General features: G+C 37.0%; 1 protein-coding gene across 7 annotated transcripts; it reads left to right on the forward strand.

Annotated features, from left to right (window-relative positions):
• The first annotated feature begins 263 nt into the window (after window positions 1-263).
• Window positions 264-27,921, forward strand: C4H4orf33 (chromosome 4 C4orf33 homolog). 7 transcript variants are annotated; one of them, XR_010120543.1, is made up of 7 exons: window positions 4,362-6,324; window positions 6,699-6,888; window positions 10,682-10,742; window positions 13,684-13,735; window positions 13,850-14,049; window positions 14,368-14,719; window positions 16,059-17,052. XR_010120543.1 is itself a non-coding variant. In XM_055275912.2 (7 exons), exons 1-7 carry the CDS (start codon window positions 6,307-6,309, stop codon window positions 27,797-27,799), a joined length of 678 nt encoding a protein of 225 aa, XP_055131887.1. In that variant the 5' UTR covers window positions 4,362-6,306; the 3' UTR covers window positions 27,800-27,921. The 7 variants fall into 7 exon arrangements, 5 of the variants coding, with proteins under 5 accessions (XP_063494271.1, XP_055131887.1, XP_055131886.1 ...); XR_008657244.2 differs by having other exon boundaries at window positions 14,508-14,719; XM_055275912.2 differs by lacking the exons at window positions 14,368-14,719; window positions 16,059-17,052 and adding exons at window positions 26,850-26,962; window positions 27,756-27,921.
• Window positions 27,922-27,986: the final 65 nt, after the last annotated feature.

Consider the following 27,986-nt stretch of genomic DNA (forward strand, 5'->3'; position numbering starts at 1 on the left):
CCAGTTAGCCTTTAGTTGTATTAAATGAAATATTTCTGTACATGTTATATTGTAATCTTAATGATTTACAGTTGATTTTCAAATTATTGCACAGTATTTATATTTCTAAATCACCCTTCTTTCTTCTAGGAAACCACTCAAACTTTAGTGGAACGATTAGAAGTCTTCAGTTGTTCATGTGTGGCCCTTCAACATCTGTCTTTCCTAGAAAAATCAAGCGTCTCAGCTTTAGTGTTCTAAGCCCCTCCCCCAGAACGCGTAGACAGCTGGGTGGAGCCTAAAGCCGAGCCCTCTCCTGTGACCTCGGCTAAAAAGAGGAAGCCAGTGTTTGAGAAAAGCTTTGTGGTCTGTGTTCTCTAGTTATTCCTTCTTCTCTCTGACATTCCTTTCGTCGTCGCCAGGTCTTGTCTTTCGCTTGATCTCTGGAAAATACTGAAAAGTATTTTACTTTTCAGCTGTCTCCTGCTAAGTGAGCGTACTCCCCCTTTCAGGCTGACTTCCTCATTTCTCCGTTTCTCTGATAAATGGGCGGGGCCTCGGGGAGGTATGGAAATTGAAAAGAAATCATTATTGTAGAAAAACTAAAGAAATTTTTGTTGAGCAGAGGAATTTGGAAATTTTCCTTGCAGATCATTTGGTTGAGAAAACACCTTTACCATAACTTATTTCTTTTAAACTTTGTGGACATTTTTTCTTTTCCTGGGTTCTTAATGCTGCAGTGTTCGGTCTCCTTTCTCTTCCTTCGTTTCCTTTTAGAGGTCTTTCCAGGTAAAGATAAAGCAATCAGAGTAATTGAAAATTTATTTTTTTAACTTGTTTTAAGAGCAATTTGAAGAATAGAGGTTAAAAGAAACATACAGAGTAACAATAAATATTGTATTAAGAAAGTCTAAACAGCCAAACTTAAAATTGCATTGCAGGACAGCGATCATCTTGATAATGTGCATTATGACTTTTCGGAAACGTTCAGCATATATAATATAAAGGGGAGAAGAGGCAGCCACTATACTCTTTTTAAGAGACCCAGCCTTAAATTGGACTTAATTTTTTTTTTTTTTTGAGACGGAGTCTTGCTCTGTTGCCAGGCTGGAGTGCAGTGGAGCGATCTCGGCTCACTGCAACCTCCGCCTCCGGGTTCAAGCGATTCTCCTGCGTCAGCCTCCCGAGTAGCTGGTAGCTGGAACTACAGGCACGTGCCACGACGCCCAGCTGATTTTTGTATTTTTAGTAGAGACGGGATTTCACCATGTTGGCCGGGGTGGTCTCAATCTCCTGACCTTGTGATCCGCTTGCCTTGGCCTCCCAAAGTGCTGGGATTACAGGCGTGAGCCACCGCGCCCCGCCAAAAAATAATTTTAAACTATTCAGTTACCTTAAAATAGTAATGCATGTCTGTCATAGTATAAAATGCAGATAGGTTTTTAAAAAGTGATGAAGTTGAAAGGAAGCCTTCCTCCTTCCCATATCTGCAGGCAGATAATTCCCTTCAGGGAAGCAACCACCGTTACCACTCATTTCTTGGATGTTTCCTGAGATAGTGTATGACTCACAAGCATATATGCAAATAAGCTTCCTTTTTATTAAATAAATGCACCTTGCTTTTTTTCACTTCACAACATATTTTAGCATAGATGTTAATTTAGAGCTGCCTCATTCATTTTAGCAGTTATACAGTGTTTCATTGTATGGTATAGCATAATTTTTTTTACCAGTCCTCTACTGATGGGTATTTAAGTTGCTTCCAACATGTTGTTATTATGAACAATGCTACCACAAATATCCTCAACGCTTATGTCATTTTGAATATGTGCGGGTATAGTAACTCCTAGAACTAGAATTATTTTTGTCAAAGGTTAGTTGCATTTTTATTTTGATAGATATTGACGTATTGTTCTTCACAGAGGCTGTATCAATTATGCCTCACTAGCAATATAAGATTTTTTTCTCAATGCCCTCATTAACACAGCATGTTATCAGACTTTCTGATCCTTGCCAATCTAAGTGAAAAATGGTAATTTATTGTGGTTTTAGTTTGCATTTCTGTCATTATAAGTGAACATTTTGCATTTTCTCTCTGTGAACTGGCTGTTCATAATTTTTGGTCACTTTTCTGTTGGAATGTTGGTCTTTTCCTTATTGATTTCTAGGAGCTCTTTGTGCATTAAAGAAATTAGTTATTTGTATCAAGTATGAATTGCATATACTTTTTCCCAGACTTTTGATTTTGTTAATGATAGGCTTTTGGGGTGAAGGGAACTTGGGAAGGAGGTTTTTGCTTTTTCACTATTATTTATTTATTATTAAAAAAATTCAACTTTTATTTTAGATCCAGGGGATACATGTGCAGGTTTGTCACATGGTTATATTGCATGATGCTGAGATTTGGGGTACGAATGATCCCATCACCTGGGTATGAGCATAGTACCCAGTAGTTAGTTTTTCAACACTTGCCCCTTCCTTCCCTTCCCCCTCTAGTAGTCCCCAGTGTCTATTGTTGCCATCTTTATGTCCATGAGTACCTAATGTTTAATTTCCACTTATAAGTGAAAATATGTGGTATTTGGTTTTCTGTACTTTCCTTAATTTGCTTAGAATAATAGCTTCCAGCTGCATCCATGTTAGTTTTGTTATATTTATGTAGTAAAATGTTTGGGTTTTGGTTTGTATTTTAAAAGGTTTTCTCTACTAATGCAGGGAAAGCCCAGATTTGGGGCTGAGCCCAGGAGGGGTTCTTGGCTTCATGCAGGAAAGGATTCACGAGCAAAAGCAAGTTTATCAGAGCAACAAAGTACAGGAAAATGGCTGCTCCATAGACAGAGTAGGAGCAGCAGCTCCCATGAATTGTTGGCCAGCTGTATACAGGACAATGCTCTGGTTATATGCTAAATAAGGGGTGGGTTATTCATGCATTTTCCAGAAAAGTAGGAAGGGTTCCCAGAACTGAGAATTCCTCCCTTTTTTAAACCATATAAGGTAACTTCTAGGAGTTGCCATGGCATTTGTAAACTGTCATGCCACTGTTGGGAGTTTCTTTTTGCATGCTACTGCATTATAATTAATGTGTAATGAGCAGTGAGGGCAACTAGAGATCACTTTTGTTGCCATCTTGGTTTTAGCTGGTTGTGGCCAGTTTCTTTGCTGCATCTTGTTTTGATAAGATTCTGTTTCAATCAGTGGGGCCTTGGTGCTCAGAAAACAAGTCCAGCTCATCTCCTACCTTACTACTATAAGATTTTATTTAACTCTCTTTTTATTTCTTGTTTTTATATGATTTTGATTTTATGTTTAAATCTTTGATTCATGTAAAACTTACTTTGGTATAAGGATCCCACTGAATTACATTGGACTGCAAAATGAACCAACTGATAATGGAAACGGGGACCTCATTGATTAGTTGCATGAGAACCATCCCAAACTCCTGTAGACTTATTATATATTATTTCCGCAGCATCTGGTATGGTACCTGAAATAAGATGAGTGCTTAATAAATGATGATAAACTAAATTGAAGGGAATTTCTGGGTTTATTATCTTTGTTATTAGCCATTGTATTGATCTGATATGTAGTGTTAAATGAGATGATGATACCACGAACACAGTAGGTTTCTCCTGCACAAAATCTAGAGTGTTAGATCTGGGGACTAGAAAAATTATTCACTCAACAGATAAATAGTAACCATCACTTATAGGCATTCTATCTGGGTTCAGGGAGTCAATAAACAAATATGTCATGCCATGTAAGTGCCATGTAAGAATAGGAATAGAGCAGTGTACAGGTTAATAGAGAATGACCAGGAGTGGAGTGCTAGCCCAAGACGTGAAGGACATTGACAATTCAGTTGTCTTTACTTAATGAACACATGTTCAAATACAAAGAAATTGAAAGGTTGTAGGGGTTAAATCTCAGAAGATTACTGAAGGAGAATCATCTGTCTCTAGCTTATGTTAGTTTTAAACTAGACTGTTAACTACTGGGCAGGACGGACTATACTTTTTAGGTTAATTTTTATAAATATTATGCATACTTAGATTGATGTCAATGTTCTTTAAGCGATATAAAGTTTTAAAAAAAAACAAACAAATTTGTCATTGCAATAACAAACGAACGTTGTTTATGCAATTAAAGCCAAAATTTTATTCTGTCTTTGGACTGATCAGCCATGCACTATTCCCTACTTGTGGAAGTCTAGTCACTATTTTTAGCAGTAATTTTCAAATAATGCTCAAAGAAACCTTAGTGGGGGAAAGCAGAAGGAACCAGTAGAAAGGTTTGAGGTACTCACTACCTAATTCTTAACAATGATAATTTTGCTTTTATCTTTTACTTCTTATCTTCCAGATAATATTACATTTTGAAGTAATTTGAAACCTATGCAAGCTTATCCAACTCAAGGTCCTATGGGCTACATGTGGCCCAGGACAGCTTAGAAGGCAGCGCAACACAAATTCGTAAACATTATGGATTGTCTTGTGATTTTTTTTGTTGTTGTTGGCTCATCGGCTATTGTTAGTGTTAGTGCATTTCATGTGTGGCCCAAGACACACATTCTTCTTCTTCCAATGTGGTCCAGGGAAGCCAAAAGATTGGACACACCTGCTATAAAGTCTACCTCACTCTGACCATGAGACCCACCATGTGTGCATGGAAATGATAGGCTGCTTTTAGTAGCATATCACTGGATATCACTGGATATGGTTTTATTCCATTTAGACATAGAATTGATTGCCTGAATGTGCTGGGAATTAATAAATCCCTAGTGGAAACCCACTGATTAAGATAGGGATCTCTTTAATGTATGCAGAATTTTTGTGGATTTGGCGGTTGTATGAAGAATAAGTGAATCTACCAGAACTTCCTAGTAGCTAAGGTATATATTGCCAAAATTGTCAAGAATTATCAAGCTCTAAATTAGGAGAATAGCATTTTCTCTCAGCCTATTGGTGTCAGAATCAGTCATTCAGCATTTCTAACGTCCTGATTTATTCTTATTTCTTCCTATATGCTGCATGAGGATACTTATTACTACCAAAATTTAGGGTAGAAGATTATGCATTTTTTTGTAGAATGTGCCTTGATGTTTCAACTAAAGAAAATAAATTTATTATTATTTTATTCCATACAATCCACTTAAATCAGAATCAATTTATATAGTCTTATCACTCATTGAGCTTCTATCAATAATGAAGAATATGAGTTGCTGAACATTTCTTCTGACATGCTATTTAAGATCTGTCTACAAATGGGTTATAATGCCAGAATTGTTTAATTTTAGAGATTATCTAGTAAAATTTGTGAGCATATAGTGAAAATTGGTAAAAGCTATATGCTTTAGAAAAAGGTTTTTAGAGGTCTTGGATTTCTTATATTACGCAGAGCTTGTACATTTGGATCTCCCACTGCTTAGCTCGTAGTAGGTTTTCAATACATATTCACTGAATTAAATTTATTCCAAATTTAGTAACTTCATTAGTTACAGTAAAAGACCGTAAATAACTTATGAAGCAAAGGAATGCATTCAAAGATTTCAGATAAAAGAAGTTACAGTTTGGAAAAGTTATCAGGTACTAAGTGAGATTATCTTTTGGTTAAAACATAGGATCTAGTATAATTTGGGGGGTCCACCACTCCTAAAATAAAATTTTCACCTCCTTGCAGATTCCTGAAATGTCTGCATCTGGGAAAACATTGTTGACATTGGTTTAATTTCTAGATATAGTAGTCACGTGACCTTGAACAAATCTGTTCCATTTGTAATGAGGACAGTAATAGTTTCTCTGCAAGTTTGTAGTGCAATTAAATGAGACAATGTTTAGAAAATGCCCAATCCATAGTATTCAAAAATGTGATTTTTATCAACGCATTACAATACTATGGCCTTCTATTGAATACTTAGAACGCTAATTTAAAATGCAAAAACTGCTTTTTTGTAGGTACTTACTCTATTTCAAAGTTTAAATGATTGCAGATTCTGTTCCCATTTTTCAGTTGGAGAGAGGTAATTAACCAAGCAAGCAGTCATTTAACGTTAAAATATTAAAACTGAAAGTGTATATGCTGGGACAAAGGAAGGCAAAATTCAACTCTACTAACTTTTAAATGATTGGAACTCCCCATCACCAACCCCCGTGAAGAAAAGGATTTTGGCCAAAAGAACAGGTGTTAACAGCACTGCTTCTACTGCTTTATGGAGATTTTTTTTAACTAAACTGAATTTTATTATAAAGATCTTGATTCCCAAAGGATCCAGTAACTGAGACACCTGCACACTTTACAATAAATAAAAGACAAAGGATGACATAAGAACCCATGGTGCTTATAGTTACAGTTAAGTATGTTAACAATTTTTGCAGTAGACTTAATTACAATTAAAAAAATGATTTTGATGCACTGTTTACAACAGCACTAGAGCCAAATCTAGACTTTTAACACTTTTATCACTTTTCATGTTGAGATTGATAGTGTTTCTATGGCAGCAATTAAAAACAAAGTTAAATAAAAAAGTGTTAAATCTAGAAGTTTTAAAACCTCTAGGAACTAGTTACCTATTTTAGACTAGAACTCAGAGTCCGTGCTTTGGCACAACACAAGATAGCCTTTTGACTCCCGTCTGCTGTTTGGCATTGAAATTTTCATTTCATTTCCAATTAAAGAAAACGTGTATATTGTTAAAGAGTTTGTTTTGACATATTTTCTTTTAGAGTCTTCAGATGGATTTTAAAATTGAACACACTTGGGATGGTTTTCCAGTGAAGCACGAGCCAGTATTTATCAGGCTGAATCCAGGTGACAGAGGAGTGATGATGGACATTAGTGCTCCATTTTTCAACGATCCTCCAGCCCCACTTGGAGAACCAGGAAAACCTTTCAATGAACTGTGGGATTGTGAAGGTAAGTGGAAGTACTGTATTTTATTGCAAACATAAATCTTCTTATAATAACCTCTCACAGAACTATTATTTTATCTTGCTGTTGGGAAGTAAGTGCTTCTGAGCAATTGACATGTGCAGTTTCTGATATTTCCTACCAATCTCTCTTTCTGACTTTTTCTCCATTACCTATGTGACTTTAACTATATAACCAAAACAGTTAAAAAATGGCAATTACAAATCCAGATTTTTTTGTTTTTTTTTTTTTTTTTGAGATGGAGCTTCGCTCGTTGCCCAGGTTGGAGTGCAGTGGCGCAATCTCGGCTCACTGCAAGGTCTGCCTCCCGGGTTCATGCCATTATCCTGCCTCAGCCTCCCGAGGATCTGGGACTACAGGCGCCTGCCACCACGCCCGGCTAATTTTTTGTATTTTTAGTAGAGACGGGGTTTCACTGTGTTAGCCAGGATGGTCTTGATCTGCTGACCTCGTGATCCGCCCACCTCGGCCTCCCAAAGTGCTGGGATTACAGGCGTGAGCCACCTCGCCTGGCCACAAATCCAGATTTTTTAATTGCTGCCTTATTTTCTTCCTTTATTTCTGTTACCTATGCTGAGAAGAGTTCAGGATTCCTGTTTTGTATTTAAGTATCTTTAAATTACCACTCTAACCTTATAAATCTTCTTTATGGAAGATCTGGAGTGTTTTACTTATTGTAGAAACACTATCAACCTCAATACGAAATGTAGTTTTTACTTTATACTGGTAGCTCATCTCACATATCAAATTAAGACATAACATAAAATTACACTCTCAGGTTTGCTCTATGATCTCCTACTGTATCCTAATTAAGCTATCAGATTCATCTTTCTGAGATACTCTTCATAATGCCATTTCCCAGATGATAAATCATTACTATCCCTAGGATAAAGTTCAAACCCTTCCTTTAAGCTTTCAGCGTACTTATGAATTGGGCCACCATATTTAACCAAAAGCTCTTAACCTATGTACCTTCTTATTCTATTCCCCTTGCCTCTAATGCATAGTTCAAGATCTAATTTATGTCCCATTTCTTCAAAGAAGATTTTGATGAATCTTCTAGTCAATATGTCTAGTTTATGCCATTTGTAAGCACACATTTTGTCAGTGTTAATTTGTCATATGTTAAACATATATTGTCTTTTATTGATACAAAACTGGTATATATCATCTTCCTAATGGAATACACACTAATGTGACTTACCTGCTAGAGGCACTACAGACATGAAACTCAACAAATTCTAACCTCAACTCACCTACTTCTTTCATAAACCAATTCTTTACCTAATTGCCCAGTATCAATAAATGGTACTAACAATGCATTAAATCACCAAATCTAAAAAATTGTGAGATCTTTCTAAGATATCCTTCTTTGACACTCTCCGTTATTTGGATTTATTTACTAAGTCCCATCAGTTTTGCCTCCTAAATATTCCTCTAACTCAGTATCTCCTCTTCATTCCCACTATCCTTGCCAAAAGTTAGGCTTTCATCATCTTTTACCTTGGTTAGGGCAGAGCCTTCTAAATAGTCTTTTAGCCCTTAAGCCCATTCTTCACTTAGGAGCCAGAGTGCTATATCTAAAATGAAAATTTAAACTCATCCTTCAGCTACCTAAAAACCTTCTCAGGATCCTTTTCCTCTCAAGGTAAGTTTTGTCCTTCTTCATATGATCTCTATATAAGACTTTCCATGACCTGGCCCCTTATTCTCTGGAGCACCACCAACTCCTCCTACATTGAAAGGTTTGCCTGGTAAGACTGAACTGTTCATAGTTCTTTCAATAAGCTACAATATCTCCTAATTGTGTACCCTTGATTTTACTGTTGTCTTGCCCTAGAATGCTGTTTCTATCATTCTTCACCTAGTTCCAAATCATCTTTCAAGACAGAGCTTAAATAGCAACTTCTCCAGGAATCCTTCACTAAACCATTTTTTTTGAGCTAAACATCTGTTTCCTTTTTTTCCTGTAGCAATGCATGCATCCTCCATTTTGGAACTTTTATTAAAATTTTCCACTTTATATCTGAGTAGATTGTAAGCTAATAAAGGTATTTCCAGAATCTGATAATAGTGTTTTAATACAGATAAGCTCCAAAAGTATTTGTAAGGTAATGATGGAAAGTAGAAAGCAGAAGATATATATGTGCATCTGAGTGTGTGTGTGTGTGTGTGTGAGAGAGAGAGAGAGAGAGAGAGATACACACATACATGTATAGTGAGAGACAGTATGTGTGTGTATGTATGTATCTATCTATTTTATATATATGGAGAGAGAGATCTATTTTAAGAAATGAGCTCACACAATTGTGGCGGCTAGCAAGTCCACTCTTCTCTAGGTCTTCAGTCAACTGGCTGGAGAGTCCACTCTTCCCTGGGTCTTCAGTCTGCCACCTGGAGAGTTAATGTGGCAGTTCAAATCTGAAGGCTGTCTGTTGGCAGAATTCCTCTCTTGGGGGAGGTCAGTCTTTTTTTCTGTGAAGGCTTTAAACTGATTGGATAAGCCCCAGCCACATTATAGAGGGAAACCTGCTCTATTAAAAGTCTACTGATTTAAATGTTACTCTCGTCTTTAAAAAATGGCTTCACAGAAACAACTAGAATAATATGTTTCAACATATCTGGATACCATGGCCTAGTTAATTTGACAGATACAGTTAACTATCACAGTAGACATTCTAATTTGTCTAGATAAAAGATTTAAAAAGGGACAATAAGATTCTCTGAATTGCTGGCAGAACTATGTCTATGTTTTAGCTATTTTATTGTAAAAATAACACATGGAAAATTGGAAACAACCTAAATGTCTATCCATAAAGGATTAAGTAAGTTATAATATTCTATAAAATAATACTATTCAGTCATTAAAATAGTATGTAGAAGCACAGAAAAGGTCTGGCAGGTTTTAGACCAAAGGGGAGGAAAAGGACTTTGACTTTTTACTTCATATATATATTGTTTTAATTATTTACAAGAAAGATGTATATATGTTCAAAATTAAACAATTTTAAAAATAGCAATATTCAGAAATTTCCAGAAAATTATAAAAAAGAAAAGAAAGATGACCTACCTAAATTCCTGCAATCACAGATAGGCAGTAATTAACATTTTTGTGCACATTTTGCAGACATCTAGACATAGACACATATGCAATTTTAATGTCACGCACATTTTGGTTGCTATTCTGCAGCTGACTTATGGAATGTCATGGATATCTTCCTATATCAACAAATATTTAATGGTGTCTTTGATTTTAATAGCTGCATTGTATTCCATTGCATGGAATACATGAATTCCATAATTTACTTAACAGTTCTCCTGTATAATAGGAGATTTATTTAGAGAATAAGAGATAATCTTATGTAATAGGAGATAATCATTTAGATCATTTCTAATTTTTGAACAGTACTCTAATGAATAGCATTATACTTAATTTTTTTCCCAGTTGTCAGATTATTTTCTTAGGATAAATTCCTAGAAGAAGATAACTGGCTCAAAGTTTATGTAATAATGTTAATTTCTTTACAACCTAACCAGCACTAGTTTTAATTAATCTTTTCAATATGTGGCAATCTGATATGTGAGAAAATTGTTGATTTATTTCCTATATATTTCTTCTTCCAGGCAATGTCTATTTTCTTTGCTCTTTTTCCTATTGGGGATAGTATTATAATTAAGAATAGTTAATTCATTTTATATTCTAAAGGAATAAACAAATTATTTATTGTTGGAAAGCAGTATTACATATCTCAGTATGTTATATCTCTGTTTTCAAAAGTTGTGGAAGCATTTTTCTTGAATGATGTAACTGAGCAGTATTTAGAAGTTGAACTTTGTCCGTAAGTATAAAATGTTTTTTCTTACTTATTACTACATAATTTGAACGTATTATTTTCTAGTTATAAATGATATAGTAAAAGCTCATTAATTCCAGTTGACTAGTAAGAATGGCACTCTGAATTTGTTTGAATGATATACTTTTATATATTTCTTAGTTTCAAGTACAGAGCACATATTTAGAATGTATGTTTAGAATATACTCATATTCTAAATGTTTGAAAATCCTATGTCAATATTTTCAGTTCAGTAATGTAGATTTTTCTAATAAATTTGAAGATAATTTTTTTCAAAATGAAAACTCATTATAAAACAAAAACTTTCTCATTATTTACTCAATAAATTTGTATTATTATATATAGCTATTCAGAAATAAAAGGAGAGCTATGGATATAATTAATTGAGCTAGCTTATAAAAATGTTTCTTTTAGGGGATTTTTAAATGACTAGATGAAACTTTAATTTTGTGTATTACATAATTATGTATTCATGTATTCCATTCTTTATTCAGCATGCATTTATTAAGTATATGCTGTGTCACTTTTGCATTCAGCGCCAGGGTTAAAAACTAAATCACATATAGATTTTCTTAGACTCATTAAAATTTTTTTTTTTTTTTTGAGACGGAGTCTCGCTCTGTAGCCCAGGCTGGAGTGCAGTGGCGCAATCTCGGCTCACTGCAAGCTCCACCTCCCGGGTTCACGCCATTCTCCTGCCTCAGCCTCTCCGAGTAGCTGGGACTACAGGCGCCTGCCACCACGCCCGGCTAATTTTTTGTATTTTTAGTAGAGACGGGGTTTCACCGTGGTCTCAATCGCCTGACCTCGTGATCCGCCCTCCTCGGCCTCCCAAAGTGCTGGGATTACAAGCATGAGCCACCGCGCCCGGCCTCATTAAAAATATTAACCTTGGACTCTCTTTGTTCAGGTTTAACTGTCTCTTGGGAATCCTGTTTACCTGGTTGGCAAACTATTTCTTTTTTCCTGTAGATGTACACCTATTATCTAAATTATAGCACATTTAAAATTAATAAAGTATTTAATAATGAAATATTTCTTTATATTGCAGTTATTCATTTGAAATGCCGTTTAAATGCCTCTCAGTGCCTAACATTCAGAAGCCATTGCTCCTTTTGTAAGCTGGACAGAGAGCTCCAAACAATTGATTTAAATGAGATTTGTAGATATTCTTTTCTTTTATTTTGATATTCAGCTAAATCTAATGTAGAAAAGTGTAGCTGTTTGCATTATGTTTTTAAAGAAGAATAATCATATACCTTTGTGTGTTACATTTCAACTAACGTGCCAAAATTTGTTATTGAAAAATATGATTAATTCTCATAAACTGCCATGAGAAGTAAGAAAATTTCAACTATTGTGTGCTTATTTTTACCCTACAGGTGAGAAAACTAAGGCAAACATTCATAATTTGTCTAGAGAACAGTAAAGAACTTGGATATTCTAAAGTTTTGCCCTTAGTTTTAATTTTATTAGATGATAATATTGGTTCATTTTCATAAAGTGATGACAACACTAGATGAATAGAATAATTAGATTATCTTTTGTTAAGAAATTACACAGTAATCATTGTGTATAAAATTAATAGATTTTAAAGGTTAAAAAAATTCACAGAGTAGTTTGGTTTCTTATGTATCAGGATAGTTAATAATCAAGAATCATAATTTTGCTTCAGGCAATCATTTCCTGTAAGAGCTTATTAACCTCTAAGAAAGCAACAGGAAGAATTTTTTTTATTTGCAAGAATTTTTACTCCTAGGATGTACTCCTAAGGCTGCATAATAACAATAAAAATAATCAGAAGACTTTTAAATGGAAAAGAATACTTGGCTTCTGTTAGTTTACTGAAGGAAATCCTCCCTGAAAAGCTCTCAAAAGAGTACCTGTATAGAAATGTTTTAATATATAGGTTTTTCTAGAGTTAGTGAATTTGCTTCATGCAAATACATGAAATCCTTTGGTTCTTAATGACCTGGCTAGTACCAATTGTACACTGTTATTAGAATTTCTCTTTGAAAATATACTGTGTTCCTTTTTGAAAACATGATGCTGAACGAATGGTAGAAAGCAGGAAAACACAAGAGGCAGACAGGTTGAGGACAGTGTGTGAAAAAAATAGACAAAGATTAAAATCTTTAGCCTGTTGACTAGTTGTAGACTATGTTTTGCATTTTTTATTTTCCTAATGAGCTACCAGATAGTTTTCTTACAGAAATAACCTTTATTAAAGTTGTTGAATTCAGACTTGGAAATTGTTGCTTGCTTTAGTTTTTGAAACTCGTTTTATAAAAAACTCCAAATAACATGGTATCTCTCTGACCTTTTTTCATACTTTGTATCATCTAACCAAATGTTTTATATAATTGTTTCTTTAAAGAATATAAAAAGCAATCTAAACATGAAACTTTATGCATTTGGTGGCAGTTGTCTGAAGAGTGGTAAACCCAAAGATGTCATTTCTAAGCAACTGAACACACTGGCTTGCCCTATAATTATCTCATATTAATATTGCATCTTTTTTTTTTGAGACAGAGTCTCGCTCTGTTGCCACGCTGGAGTACAGTGGTGCTATCTTGGCTCGCTGCAACCTCCACCTCCCGGGTTCAAGCGATTCCCCTGCCTCAGCCTCCCAAGTTGCTGGGACTACAGGCACATGCCACCATGCCCGGATAATTTTTTTTTTGTATTTTAGTAGAGATGGAGTTTCACCATGTTGGCCAGGATGGTCTTGATCTTCTGACCTCATGATCCGCCCGCCTTGGCCTCCCAAAGTGCTGGGTTACAGACGTAAGCCACCATGCTCAGCCTGCATCTTTTAATTATTTGGAAGTTTAGTTGCAAGCACACACATTCCATGTATAAAGGATAGTGAAGAAAATAACATTTATGTTTTTCAAACACTCATGAGGAATCTTAATTTTGACAGCCACGGACAGCATTTAGTGCTTTTACTTTCTGGAAGAAGAAATGTGTGGAAAGTAAGTAAATAAAAATAGGAGGCAAAGTCATTCCGTACACAGTAATACACATATTTCTATGTTAAAAGTGTAAGCCCAATTTTATCTTTTGTGTTTCACATGTTGTTTCTGTAGCAAGAACTTCCTTTATCATTCAGAGTGTCCAGAGGAGAGACAAAATGGGAAGGCAAAGCTTATCTCCCTTGGAGTTATTTTCCACCAAATGTGACAAAATTCAATTCATTTGCAATTCATGGATCAGAAGATCAACGAAGTTATGAAGCTCTTTACCCTGTACCTCAGCATGAACTGCAACAAGGACAAAAACCTGATTTGTAAGTAGAAAATAAATGAAGATATGTTCCAAATATACGAGTTTTTTCGAAATTAATTCTTAATGGAGCCGAAGTAACACTTTTGATCAAAGAAGACGACATATGTGCACAAGTACCTAGTAGAGTCCAGTGTTCACTGATGGTCCTCAGAGAATACTTGGTAAACTTTGGACTGACATAATCTCTCTCACTACTGTCAGTAGAGCACTTATTTTTCCATAGTGGTATGAGAAAAGTGTTGTTTGCGTGTGAGAAAAGTAAATGTTGCAACAGCTGGTATAGAAGTATGGTCGCAAATTCATTTAAAATTTCTTTCAGAGCTAAAGGGCCAGAGGCATCAGTGTTTCCTGGTGTGAACAAACGGTCCCCTGTTACAAGGAAATCTAATCTTCAGTTATCTCTGTAGTTCTCCTCTTCTGGTAACCTCATAAGGATAAAAATATCAACTATGTTTCTAGGCAACATTGCTTGTGATAAAAATGACCCTTAAGTGGTACATTACATCTGGACTGAGAATAATTTTGGATGAACTATAAATATATGATGGAGACAGCATGACTTTGGGATTCCCCTGTAACAGTCATCTTCCCTGTGGGAACCCTGGAAACTATGGCTTTGGAGTTATTCCAAGAGATACTGCTCTCATGGGGCAGCAGGCATTTGAGCCAAGGTATCTGCTGTGCTTTCTCAATTTGAGTCTTGTTTCCTTGCACCTGTAGCTCTCACATAGGCAGACTAGAGCTCCTGGCCAGCCTTATGAATGCTTCATGGACTTCTGCAAGGACTACTCCTTTAGGGAGGAAAGCCAGATGCTGTCCTGGGGCAAGCTGTGATTGCTGCTCTGTATCCCTCTAGGTATACTCACTATGGCCACGGTAGTTGCGTGAGTCTGGGCATTTGGAAGAACCTAACAGAGACATCCTAGTGAGCATTGCACTGTGGTAGATGGACATTCCTGCCTTTTAACCTGTGGAATGTGCTGCATTGTCCTTCCTCTCCCTGTTTGCCTTCTCCTTCCTGTCATGCTCTTACTTTATGCTTGTCTTTATCACTTCTAGCATATTTCTTTATTTTGCTTGATATTTTTTCCCCTTTTCCCTTTGCCTTTCTCCCCAATCCTGACGTAGCTTTTACCTAGTCTTTTTTTCCCCTTCCTTCTTCTTATCCTTTACTGTTTTTTCCTTAATCTCTTATTCTGGGATTGACAATTGTGACTCAAAAACTGACTTATCCTGGCCAGGTGGGCAGAATGAGACAAACATGTAGTTGCAACTGACTCAAGGTCCTCATATCAAGACGTCATGTCTCTCTGGCTCTTCATCAGCTAACACCTTCCTGTATTTAGGCTCTTCATTCATACATTATTTGGAAGCTTATCTTAGGTGGAAGTACGATTATACATTGGCCAGGACAGAGCCAAGGCAGAGTGACTTCCTAGAGTGGGGCTCCACTGCAGCATGTTAGCTAAGCCTTTCTCTCCTCATTAAGCCACAAGAGAAAGCTTCTTAATGTAGTTAACTGGTTTTCCTTGAAAGAAAAGAACTGGGATTAATACTCTTTTACATTAACCTCTCTTGCTTCGGCAGAGAAGGGAATTAAGAAGTCTATTTTATCTATGAAACTGAAACTTTTTAAAACAATTGCTTATATGACTGATATAAATTATATCAAAGTTTGAATATAAAAACATATGCAAGAGCATGATATGATTTGTTTAAAGCTGGATGGAATGAGTCATGTTTTGAGAACTGATTTCTCCCTTCAGCTGTGAGGGAGCTATTTGCAGAATTGGAAGAAGAGTGCTTTGAGATGCAGGTGAATGTTTTCAGAGCTGAGTGTTTGATAGCTGGAGTGAGAAAACTACATATAAAATATATCTTACCTTTAGTATTGCTTAAAATAGAATGTTGTCGTATTACAGATGTGACAAAATAAATAGCCCTTCAGGACAACTATTTCACAAATGCATAATTCATTTCAATTCCCACCTTCTTTTTCTTTGCTTTTAGCCATCGCCTAGAATACTTCAAGCCTTTCAATTTTAACACACTGCTTGGAAAAGAATGGAAACAACCGGAATCAGACCTGTGGCTAATAGAGAAATGTGATATACAGGAGTAATAGATAACCATACCAATCATTTTTTCTCTATACCTTTTAAGATAAACAAAAAATAAATATCAATTTTTTTAAGATGTCATGCATATATTTCAACAACAAATATTTTCATAGAAGTCACTGAAAATATAGTATCTGTGGCAAATTGTATATGATTAACAAGAAAATATATGATTCTTTGTAGATTATTTCATCTGTAAAGTCACAGTGTTTCTCAGAGTCACTTAGTCCAGGATGTTACATTCCCAGCACACAGTACAGTTATTCTTGAGAAGTACAAGTGAGAAAGAGGGGACAGTTGAGTTTGTCCAAGGACACCTAGAGCACTGTCCTGCACTATCTTATGATTCAGCCATTTCATTCCTAGATATATACCTCAGAAAAATGACTGCTCATAGCAGCTTTATTCATAATAGCACAAAATTGTAAAGTCAAATTTCCATCCATAGGAAAATGGATAGACAAACTGCAATATAGTCAGTGGAATACTCTTCATTTAAAAAAGGACTGCTGATATATGCAACAACCTGTATGAATCTCAAAAACATTAAGTTGAGCAAAACAAGCCAGACATAACATACTATCTAATTTCTTTTATATTAAAGCCACTTCCAGGCAAAACTAGCATTTGATGATAGATACCAGAACAGTGGCTGCTTAGAGTGAGGGCGGGGAATTCAAATTGAATGGAAAAGGGGCCTGAGGAAATTTTCTAGGGTGATTGAAATGTTTTGTATTTTGATCTGGATGATGGTTATGTAGCTGCATACATTTGTCAACATTCCTCATGTTTAGATTTGTGATTTTAGTATATGTAAATTAATTCCTTAATAAAATACTATTATAAAATAAGCTGTAAATTAAATGGAATTAACTTCAAGTTTACATTGAGTTTATATGTTTCCATTGAACAATCACTAGTGCTGGTTAAATGTGGCTTATCAACTTACTCATTTCTTATATATGTTCTCTGTCTAAAAAGAGAGCTGGTGTAAGGCTGACTTTTACAAAAGGTATTATAAGTATCCTGACTACACATCATGGTGGCAGTGTTAGGCATCTTAGATAAATTGAGAAATTATTCTTAAAACTGACAATAGCAACTAATTAATTTGATATAGAAACGATCTGCCTGTTTTGGATAGGAATGGCATATTTTAAATAACCTAGAATGATTTATTTATAAATTACCTGAATAATTTTATAAATGCATATAAAACTATCAAAATAAAAATAAGATATATTTTAGAAGATCTTGATTTTAGAAGTGAATCAAACACTATGAATCACAGTTTCAGATATAAATAATAACTATTTATAATATGGATAAAAATGAAGCACAAATATGATAGATACAATCACAACAATATAAAATACTGAATTTGAATGTTGCAGCTTGTGAGCTTTCTCAAACCTAATATGTATCTTTTTAAAATTTGTTTAGATGTTTTTTAAACATCTCTTAACTTTCTTTCATCTAGATAAGACATTTCCTTTTCTTCCAATACCAAGCAAGCAAAAATACATTATATAAACATTTTCTTTTGAAAGGAACATGCATATCAACTACAGAATTTCGGAAAGCTTGTCCATTAGTCATGTACAAATGATATATCCTAGAAACTTGTATCCAAGAAACTTTTATTTGAGGGTAGGTGTTTGTAATAGCCATTTCAAATTTGTTTTTCAACTTCAGGACCATGAAAGAATAATCATCCTTTTGTTTAAAATATGCATAAATGCAATTCTTTGCTGTGATTTGAATTGTTCACTGCAGTGTCAAGCAGATTCTCTCTTCTCACCACCTAAATAGATTACACAGTGTGCATATTTATTCAGGTGCGTTCTCATGCTTTTTCCCAGCTCCAGGAAAGTGTAAGTCACAGTCTGAAGGGAAATATATGCTTTTTATTTTTGGCTCCAAACTACTTTTTTTAAACGTTAAAAAGGTTTTTGCCACAGGAAAAAAAATATTTAATTTCTCCTCCTCCTTTTTCTCCTTTTGCTCCTTTTTTAAATGTTAGGCTTCTGGGGGACAGAAGATAATAAGCATAATTAATCTGATATTGAAACAGAAAGGGTAGCAAATGGATAAAGCAACTACAGTAAGCCATCAGCCCTTTTCTCATGCCTCAAAGCTTAAGGATTGTCTCTTCCATGTAAGTTTCCATAGTATTTTACACATTGCTTTATTAGAGCATTTATTTCACTGTGTCCTAGATAGCTCTTCTGACCCACCTCCTATCCTCTCAGCCTAACTTTTTACTCCAGCAATCAGTTGCATACAGTGAACTGACTGGCCAGTTGCCTCAGCTGTACTGTGTATGTCTTACTTCCTGCCCCTAGGGCTTCTCTGTTTCCTCTGCTGTGTGGAACACTTGCAGGCACCCATTTAGCCATTCTCACACATTAACTACCCTGGATGTGTTAAGGGACTAAAACACCCAATGGGGCACCTCTTGACCAAGGAGGGTGGGAGTTGATGGATAAATACTTCTCTGTTACATCCATCAGTTTAACAATTCTATGGTCCCTTCCACACAGCTCCTCAGAAGTTCTCTTAAAAGGATCCCACCCTGGTTACCCACAACAGTGGCCAACTAGTAACACACTTTTGCATTATCTTTCCTTCATTTCCATAATTTTCTATTTTGGAATTACTTAACTACAGTCAGCCTTTTTGGAAGTTATTGTCCTATGTTTGCTTTATGGGGAACCCAGGTTAAGTCAGCGATTACCTAAAGTAGCCCTAGAAAGCAGTTCATCAGGATGGGAATCTAGAATTGTATCACAGGGCATTTGGTGACAAGGACCTCATTGTTAGTGGTAATGACTCTGCTATAAGTAACTTCACAGTTATTAAAACTTTCATGGAGTGGTAGACTGGTTTGAGGTGCAGCTGAGGTACCTGAAGCTGTGAAAGCCATCTAGTCATAATGACTCTTTGTGTCAACTGTTCAGCAGGCAAATAGAAGCATGATGTTAGAAGAGATATTGATCCTGGCTGCCATGCAGAGCTAGAGTTATAACTATTAATGGAGGCAGTATAGAGTATGTCCTTCCTAGGGGATTCATTGAGGCATCCTTTGGTGCTTCAATGTCAAGTGATAACCTTAAATGGGCAACTGTAGCAACCACAGCCTGACAAGGTAAAGCAACTAAGGACTCTGACCCTTTGAGGATGAAGGTCTAGGTCACCTCACCATTCAAACTACTTGAACCTACTGAAGAGCTTGGCCAAATGTGAGAGAAATACAGAATTTGTGATGGAAGAGAGAGATGATAACTATCAATTCTAGACTTGAAATCAGTTACAGGAGCCACAAAACTTGTTCCACTAAATCTTTTGCATTTAGTATTTGTGTAATGGCCGCCCACTTCCTTGAAGACTCTGTGACAGATTGGACTCAATGTGGAACCTGTGTGGCTCTGAGTGCTGCAAGGAGTGGACTGTATTTAATATCTCTTGTGTCCTACCTCACATCCTCTCAGGCCATTTTTCAATTCACCCATTTTACTCTTTGATAGCACTTTACCTCTGCTGTCCCATGTATCTCTAGATTTCTGTATTAGTGCTTTTCTGACACCTCAGTTATGTGGAACACCTGTGGAAATCTGCTAATCTACTCTGACATATATGCAAACCTGGAAGTTTGAGGGAATTGACAATAGGGACAGGATTCAGTGGATAAATATTCCCCTTTTCTGTCCTTTGGGCAGACAATTCTGAAGTGCATTCCTTAGTGGTCTCCAGTAGGACTCCGCTAGGGTCTTCAGTTACCTACAGTACTGATCAGCTTAAAAATACAATCTTAGATTGGCTTGCTTTATTTAATTTTTCCAAAGTTCCCAATCCCATTCCTTAGAATCACATTCCAAAATTAATGCACTGCACACAACCCTCTGCTTTTGTCAGGGGTAGAAGGGGTATCCAGCCTAAGGCACCTAAGTCCAAGAGGAATATGTGCCTAACCTATCTTCTAACTGAATATATATATATATATGAATATATATATGAATATATATATATATGAATATATATATGAATATATATATTCATATATATATGAATATATATATATATATGAATATATATATATTCATATATATGAATATATATGAATATATATATTTATGAATATATATATGAATATATATGAATATATATATTTATGAATATATATATGAATATATATAAAAAATATGTTTATATATAACATACATATATATAGAGAGAGAGCATAAAATGTGCTGTGTATGTGTGTAGCATATATTTTGTTAAATCACCATTCCTGGGCCCTACTCATTTTCTGATAATTTCTTATCTTAATTTGCTCTGAAAGAGCAAAACTTATAAAATTGACTATTGTAACTCTATTTTTTACCAATTATAATTTTTCATGGAAGGAATAGTAAAAAGAGTTACCTCTGAAGCTAAGATGACACATGTATGAGGAATATAGGAAGCCAGAAATCATGAATCTATGAAAAGTGAGGGGTGTCTGTGCATATTTTATTTTATTTTGTTTCATAATAAATAACCAGTAATTAAAATATTCTTTTCCATATAATGAGACCTACGAGTAAATTTTTGTCTGATATTTATAAATCTAATATGTAATATAAAGGAGAAATAGAAAATGCTATCAAATGACATTTCACTTTACTACTTATTTGAATTACAATGAAATAATATATAGCTACATCACTGGCTCCTGAGAGAGCTTTGGGTGTTCTGTAAATTTTTTACTTTGCACTCTTGAAAAATTCGCAGAGAATGCAAGGTTTAGCAAAAATTTATTTTCTTTTGGCAGCCTATCACCTGTAATTTCCGTTAAACAGCATTTCTGACTCAATAGTACACTGAAAACCCATGTCTGTAATAATGCCCTAAAGCACTGCAGTACCTAGCGTATATATTTTGAGGAGAGAGCTTTGCTGAAATAGAAAACCAAACTGTAAATTGAAGTCTGAGCATTCAGAGAAATAAAAATTATGCTAAATACAAATATATGTCTTTGAATTAGTTTTTTGAAAAATGGCAAAAAGATAATATTACTTAGTGATATTATTAATATCATTAATATCACTAAATATAATTAGTATGCTTTGGTATACACAGCAGAAACACCCAATGTCTTATACTCGCACAATAGACTGGGCTTTCCTTTTAGCTGCCTGACCTTGTGCAAGTGGCCTCATTGAAATATCTAATACTTATTGAATACTTATTATTTTTTCAGAAACTATATTAAGAACTTTACCCTTACTTTTTACAGCAATCTCAAAGAAAGTCAGATACTCTTGGAATGCTTATTTTTAAAGTTAATGAAACTAAGACCTACAGAGTTAAGTATCTTGCCCAAGATCATACAGTTAAGAAGCAGCAGATTTGAACCCAGGGAATTTGATTCTCAAGAGAAGGCACTTATTTACTCTGCTGCTGCCTTTCTTAGTCTTCATTACTCATCTACAAAATAAAGCTATTGAGAGTGATGTCAGCAAGATGGCTGACTAGAGACACCTGGCATTCATTCCCACCACAATAAAGGACCAAGGCAATGAATAAACAGCTAAGATTTTGGTTACAGTGTTGAAGGGAGAGTGCTGGAGTGTGATGGAGGAGTAGTGATTGGAAGTCTAGGAGGGTAAGGTGGAGGTACCTGTTGTCTGCAGCTTCATCTTCTCTGCCTAGATCAGATACACCTGGAGTCAGGAGAGACTTCACATGTGGGGAAATGATAAGCAGGAGATCCCCCACTGTCACCCAGCCCCATTGCCACCGCCAACACCTATAGTCCTTAAACAGAAGAATCCCATAGTTCCTGTAAGCCCCGAGTCCCTCTTGGAGAGCTGCAGGGAATTTATGCAGCTGTGTTGCACAAGGTGTATACTCCCCACCCCTACTCACCCACTGTGAGCAAAGCAGCTGCAGCATGGTGCCATCTTGAGATCTGAGCCATCTCTGGAGTGTGTTTTCCTCTGAGGTCAGTAGCCACTGTGCTTTTCCAGCACTGGGGCTCCATCTTCATTATGCCAAACCCACATGGGTGATTGAACCTCACAACCCAGCTGTGGGGAGTCTGGGCTCAGGATTGGCTGTGACTCTGGTCTTGCATGGCAGAGAAACCAACCCCCACTCATGCTTAAGGCAGAAGAAACAGTGTTCCAGTCCTTCCCAGGACGAACCTGCCCTCGAGCCAGCCAAACTGCTGCATGCCTTCTTCCAAGTGGGAGAGGTCTCTGAGCATCCGAGCAGCTGATACACCCAGTGGAGTTGGCTATGTGCCCACACTCAGAACTTGAGAAACAGCCCTGCACCCTCACGTCCTCCCCTAACCCCACCACAAACACATCCCTGGGCCTTCCCACTGGCCCTGTGCTCCCAATAAGGACCTGAAAAATAGGTGGACACATCCCTAGGCTAGCCAAGCAGCCAAGAGCGTATGTCCCAGACCTGAGAAACAGCCCCATGGGCTGTCCCCAGTGGACACGCCCCTGAACCAACTAAGCAGCCACTTGTCTGTGCTTCTGGCCAGTGTAACAGCCCTATGGGTTCAACCATAGCAAGACAGACCCCAGGGTGGCTGACCCACTGTGTGCATGCATGTATCCCTGACCAGAGAAACAGGGTGGTGAGCCCAATCCCAGCAAAGGCACACCACTGTCACCACAAATTCTCTCAGCTTAGGCCACTGAGAAACTCACAAACACCACTAGTGTGGATTTCAGTTAAAGAAACTACTTGGAGGCTACACTACTGCATCCACCTAAAATGAAGGCCAACACACCCCACCCAACTGACATTCTAAGACCCATTAATACAAATTGCTCTTTTTCTATGAAACCTACCCCATAAAATTGAAGAAGTGACTTTTCTACCAGATGTGTAGAAATCAACATAGGGACATATCAACCATGAAAAAGCAAGGAAATATGTCACCTCCAAAGGAAAACAGTAGTTCTCCAGGAACAGACTCCAATCATAAGAAAATATATGAAATGCCAGAAAAAGAATTCAAAATAATAATCTTAAGTAAACTCAGTGAGATACAAGAGAATACAGACAGATAATTTAACAAAATCAGGAAAACAATTTATGATTTGAATTAGAAATTCAACAAAGAGATATCATTAAAAACCATACAGAAATCCTAGAGCTGAATAATTCAATGAATGCAATAAAAAAGAAATACAATCAAGAGCTTTACCAGCAGACTAGAACAAGCAGAAGAAATAATTTCTGAACTTGAAGACAGATCTTTTGAAATAACACAGGTACCTCAAAAAAAAAAAAAGAAAGAAAGAAAAAGGAGAAAAATAACAAAAGAAAGAAAAATATATTAGAAAGGATGAAGAAAGCCTACAGAATGTATAGAATACCAAATCAGGTGAACAAATATTCATATTATAGGCACTCAAGAAGGAGAAGAGTATGGAAATGGTGAGAAAAACATATTTAATAAAGTACTACAAGATATTAAATCAAGATCTCTTCCTCCCTGATTCTATAAATAAAAACAGCATACAAGAGAAAAGAGGTTCATAAACCCTTCGCTTTTATGTGATAGTATATAATACGGAAGATGAGTATTCAAGCCACTCATTAATAAGCCATTCACTAAGAGAGCCACTTTTTTTCCCCTAAGCCCTTCTAAAGTATTATTTGTTGCAGCAGTGTAACACATGGAAATTATTATTGTAGTGTGGACTAGTGGCTAATCTGAATGCAACTCTTTTAACATTTATTGTCGTTAGGGAATGTATCATATTGTTCTGGAATATTAGAAAGAAAGAAATCCCAGGCCTCATCTGTACTAAATGCTTTTACTAGCTTGTTTTTATCAAAGATCAAAAGACAAGCTTCAGAAGACATGGAACCTTTGGCAAGCAAAACTTCATACCCTTAAATAACTTGCAATAACTATAATAAAGTTTTATCTTTATATGTGAGAAATATGATGGATTTAGTTAAAATTTATTCTGAATGGTCATCTCATAGTCCACTTGTGCAGAAAATCTAAAGATTATAAATGAATCTGTTTTCCTTGCATTATATTATACTCTTCGCAACAATGACAAGTCACCCTTTTTTTTTCTTGAGAGGATTATCTTTTTTCAAAAGCAATAGAGTAATTTATCAGTGACTTTTCAAAATCCAGGTTACAAACCCATTAGTGAGTGGATTATAGAATCTTTTAGTAGATTGTATCTAACAGAGAAGTAAATAGAAAATATCAGAATGCATCACATGTATTAAGTGTATATATTGTTTTAATAATTTTATTTTTTATCTAATCATAAAAGTTCAAAATCCATTAATTTATGCTGTTTATAGAAAACAAGCTTTAAACACTTGAGTGTTCACAGTATTATCTTTTGGGTAACTTGTTTATATCCAAAAGAATCTCAATAATTAGTGACTAGAGAAGATTTGGAAGTGTAGCTCACACCCAAATGTGTCTCTGATGTATCTTAAAAACTAAGGAGAGTAACAATCTTCAATTTAGTTTGATTTATAAATTGAGAATAAAACAAATGATATAGATAGGTAGGTAGATATATTGAGACGGATAGGTAGAGATAGATGACTTACATACAGAGATACTAAGATTTTAAAATTTTTCATTGGAAGTGACCACTTTTCACAGTATGTAGCTCTGTTCCTAATCTGTAAGTTAGGATGCTTTGGGTTACAAGTATGATGACATGTGACAGCATTTGATCTAGAGAATGACAGTCTCATTGTGTCTCTGTCTCTACCTATATATGATTTTCTTGCTTTGCTGTTTTCTTTTATTTATTTATTTATTTTAAATTTTACTTTAAGTTCTGGGATACATGTGCTAAAAGTGCAGGTTTGTTACATAGGTATACATGTGCCATGGTGGCTTGCTGCATCCATCAACCTGTCATCTAGGTCTTAAGCTCTGCATGCATTAGGTGTTTCTCCTAAAGCTCTCCCTCCTCTTTCCCCTCACCCCCCCAACATGCCTCGGTATGTGATGTTCCCCTCTCTGTGGCCATGTGTTCTCATTGTTCAGCTCCCACTTATGAGTGAGAACATGCAGTGTTTGGTTTTCTGTTCTTGTGATAGTTTGCTGAGGATGATGGTTTCCAGCTTCATCTATGTCCCTGCAAAGGACACAAGCTCATTCATTTTTATGGCTGCATGGTATTCCACGCTGTATATGTGCTACATTTTCTTTATCCAGTCTATCATTGATGGGCATTTGGGTTGGTTCCAAGTCTTTGTTATATATAGTGCTGCAATAAACATACATGTGTATGTGTCTTTATAGTAGAATGATTTATAATTCTTTGGGTGTATACCCAGTAACGGAATTGCTGGGTCAAATGATATTTCTAGTTCTAGATCCTTGAGGAATTGCCACACTGTCTTCCATAATGGTTGAACTAATTTACACTCCCAAAAACAATGTAAAACGTTCCTAGTGAGCCAAGATTGCACCACTGCACTCCAGCCTGGGCGACAGAGCGAGACTCCGTCTTAAAGAAAAAAAAAAAAACGTGTTCCTATTTCTCCACATCCTCTCTAGCATCTGTTGTTTCCTGACTTTTTAATGATTGCCATTCTAACTGACATGAGATGGTATCTCATTGTGGTTTTGATTTGCATTTCTCTAATGACCAGTGATGATGAGCTTTTTTTCATATGTTGTTGGCTGCATAAATGTCTTCTTTTGAGAAGTGTCTGTTTACATCCTTTGCCCACTTTGTGATAGGGCTTTGTTTTTCTTTTGTAAATTTGTTTAAGTTTCTCGTCTTAATGTTCCGTCTTTCATGTATTTCCTTTTTTTTTTTTTTTGAGACAGAGTTTCGCTCTCGTTGCTCAGGATGGAGTGCAAAGGCATGATCTCAGCTCACCGCAACCTCTGCCTCCTGGGTTAAAGTGATTCTCCTGCCTCAGCCTCCCGAGTAGCTGGAATTACAGGCATGTGCCACCATGCCCAGCTAATTTTGTATTTTTAGTAGAGACAGGGTTTCTCCATGTTGGTCAGTGTGGTCTTGAACTCCCAACCTCAGGTGATCTGCCCGCCTCGGCCTCCCAAAGTGCTGGGATTACAGGCATGAGCCACTGTGCCTGGACATCTTTCATGTATTTCTGAGTATATTTGTACCATTTTCAAATACAGTCCTGCACTGCATAATGACATTTTGGTCAACAACAGACCACACATAAGACAGTGGTCCCATAAGATTATAATGGAACTATCACATATAGCAACATCATTGTAGGCCGGGCGCGGTGGCTCACGCTTGTAATCCCAGCACTTTGGGAGGCCGAGGCGGGTGGATCACGAGGTCAGGAGATGGAGACCATGGTGAAACCCCATCTCTACTAAAAATACAAAAAATTAGCCGGGCGTGGTGGCGGGCGCCTGTAGTCCCAGCTACTCGGAGAGGCTGAGGCAGGAGAATGGCGTGAACCGGGGAGGCGGAGCTTGCAGTGAGCCGAGATTGCGCCACTGCACTCCAGCCTGGGCGACAGGGTGGGACTCCGTCTCAAAAAAACAAAAACAAACAAAAAAAAAGTTTTAAAAGTAAAATAAATAAATAATAGAAAAAAGCTTGTAGAATAAGGTTATAAAGAAAGAAAATATTTTTGTACAGCTACATAATTTGTGTGGTTTTTTTGTTTGTTTATTTTTTTGAGACAGGGTCTCACTCTGTCACCCAGGCTGGAGTGCAGTGGCACAATCACAACTCACTGCAGCCTCGACCTCCTGGGGCCCAGGGATCCTCCTGCCTCAGAAAGACACCAGTCTTCCAGGTAGATATCAGGTCCCAGGTGCACACTGGACTCAAGGTGTACATCAGGCCCCAAGTTGACAACCAGGTCCCAAATAGACAGCAAGGCCCTTGGTGGACAGCAGGCCCATGTTGAATACCAGACTCATGTAGACATCTACCATGCATTAGGTAGATACATAGGCTCCAGGTGGACATTAGACACACAATCCCCAGGTGATCATCAGGACCCGGATGAAAACTCAGGCCTTAGGTGCATATCAGGCCTTAAGTGGACACCCAAGACCCAGGTTGATCCCCAGGTCACAAGTGATTACCAGGCCCCAGGTGGACACCAGGCCTTAGGTAAACAACAGGACCCAGTAGGCCATCAGGCCCCAGCTGGATACCAGTCCCCAGGTGAACACAAGGTTCCAAGTGGGACATAAGCCCAAGGCAGACATCAGGCCCCAGGTGGACACACAAGCCCCAGGTGGAAATCAGGCCTGAGGAGGACATCTGGCCCCTGGTGGACATCAGGTGCAGGTATACAAGCAGGCCCTGGGTGGACGTAACTGTATATAGGTAAGGAGTTGACCTGGGGGGAGGGTGAACAGTCAGCACCTCAGTGGGGTCCTGAGTAGGTCTTATGGAAGGAAGGGGCCAAGGGGACGGAAACTTAAGCGACCTCACTTCCTTGATGACAGTCCCGAACAGAACAAGAGAACCCTGGTAACTAGGCACCCATATCTTAGAGTCAGCCCTGTAGCCAGCTCAATTGGTGGGAGTCGCTCAGGAGAGGAAGCTGTTCTCATGCTGCATCCCCACATCTTGAGGCTCCTGCTTGAGGACTGGCGGGAGTGAGAGCGTTTTCCAATGATGCCAATGAAGGCTCATCCCTCACCCTAGACACCTCTGGCCATTTGACTGAAGGCGCCCCAGGTACCTCAGGGCAGGCCTCACCAGTGATCCCATCAGGACCTCACCTGCACATTGTCCTTGTCCTCATCCGGTTGGAGCCTCTGGATCCCCTTGAGGCACAGGCACATGGTGAGGTGGCTTGCAGT

Source organism: Symphalangus syndactylus, chromosome 4, assembly GCF_028878055.3.
Source record: "Symphalangus syndactylus isolate Jambi chromosome 4, NHGRI_mSymSyn1-v2.1_pri, whole genome shotgun sequence".
NCBI classification, from domain to species: Eukaryota; Metazoa; Chordata; class Mammalia; order Primates; family Hylobatidae; genus Symphalangus; species Symphalangus syndactylus.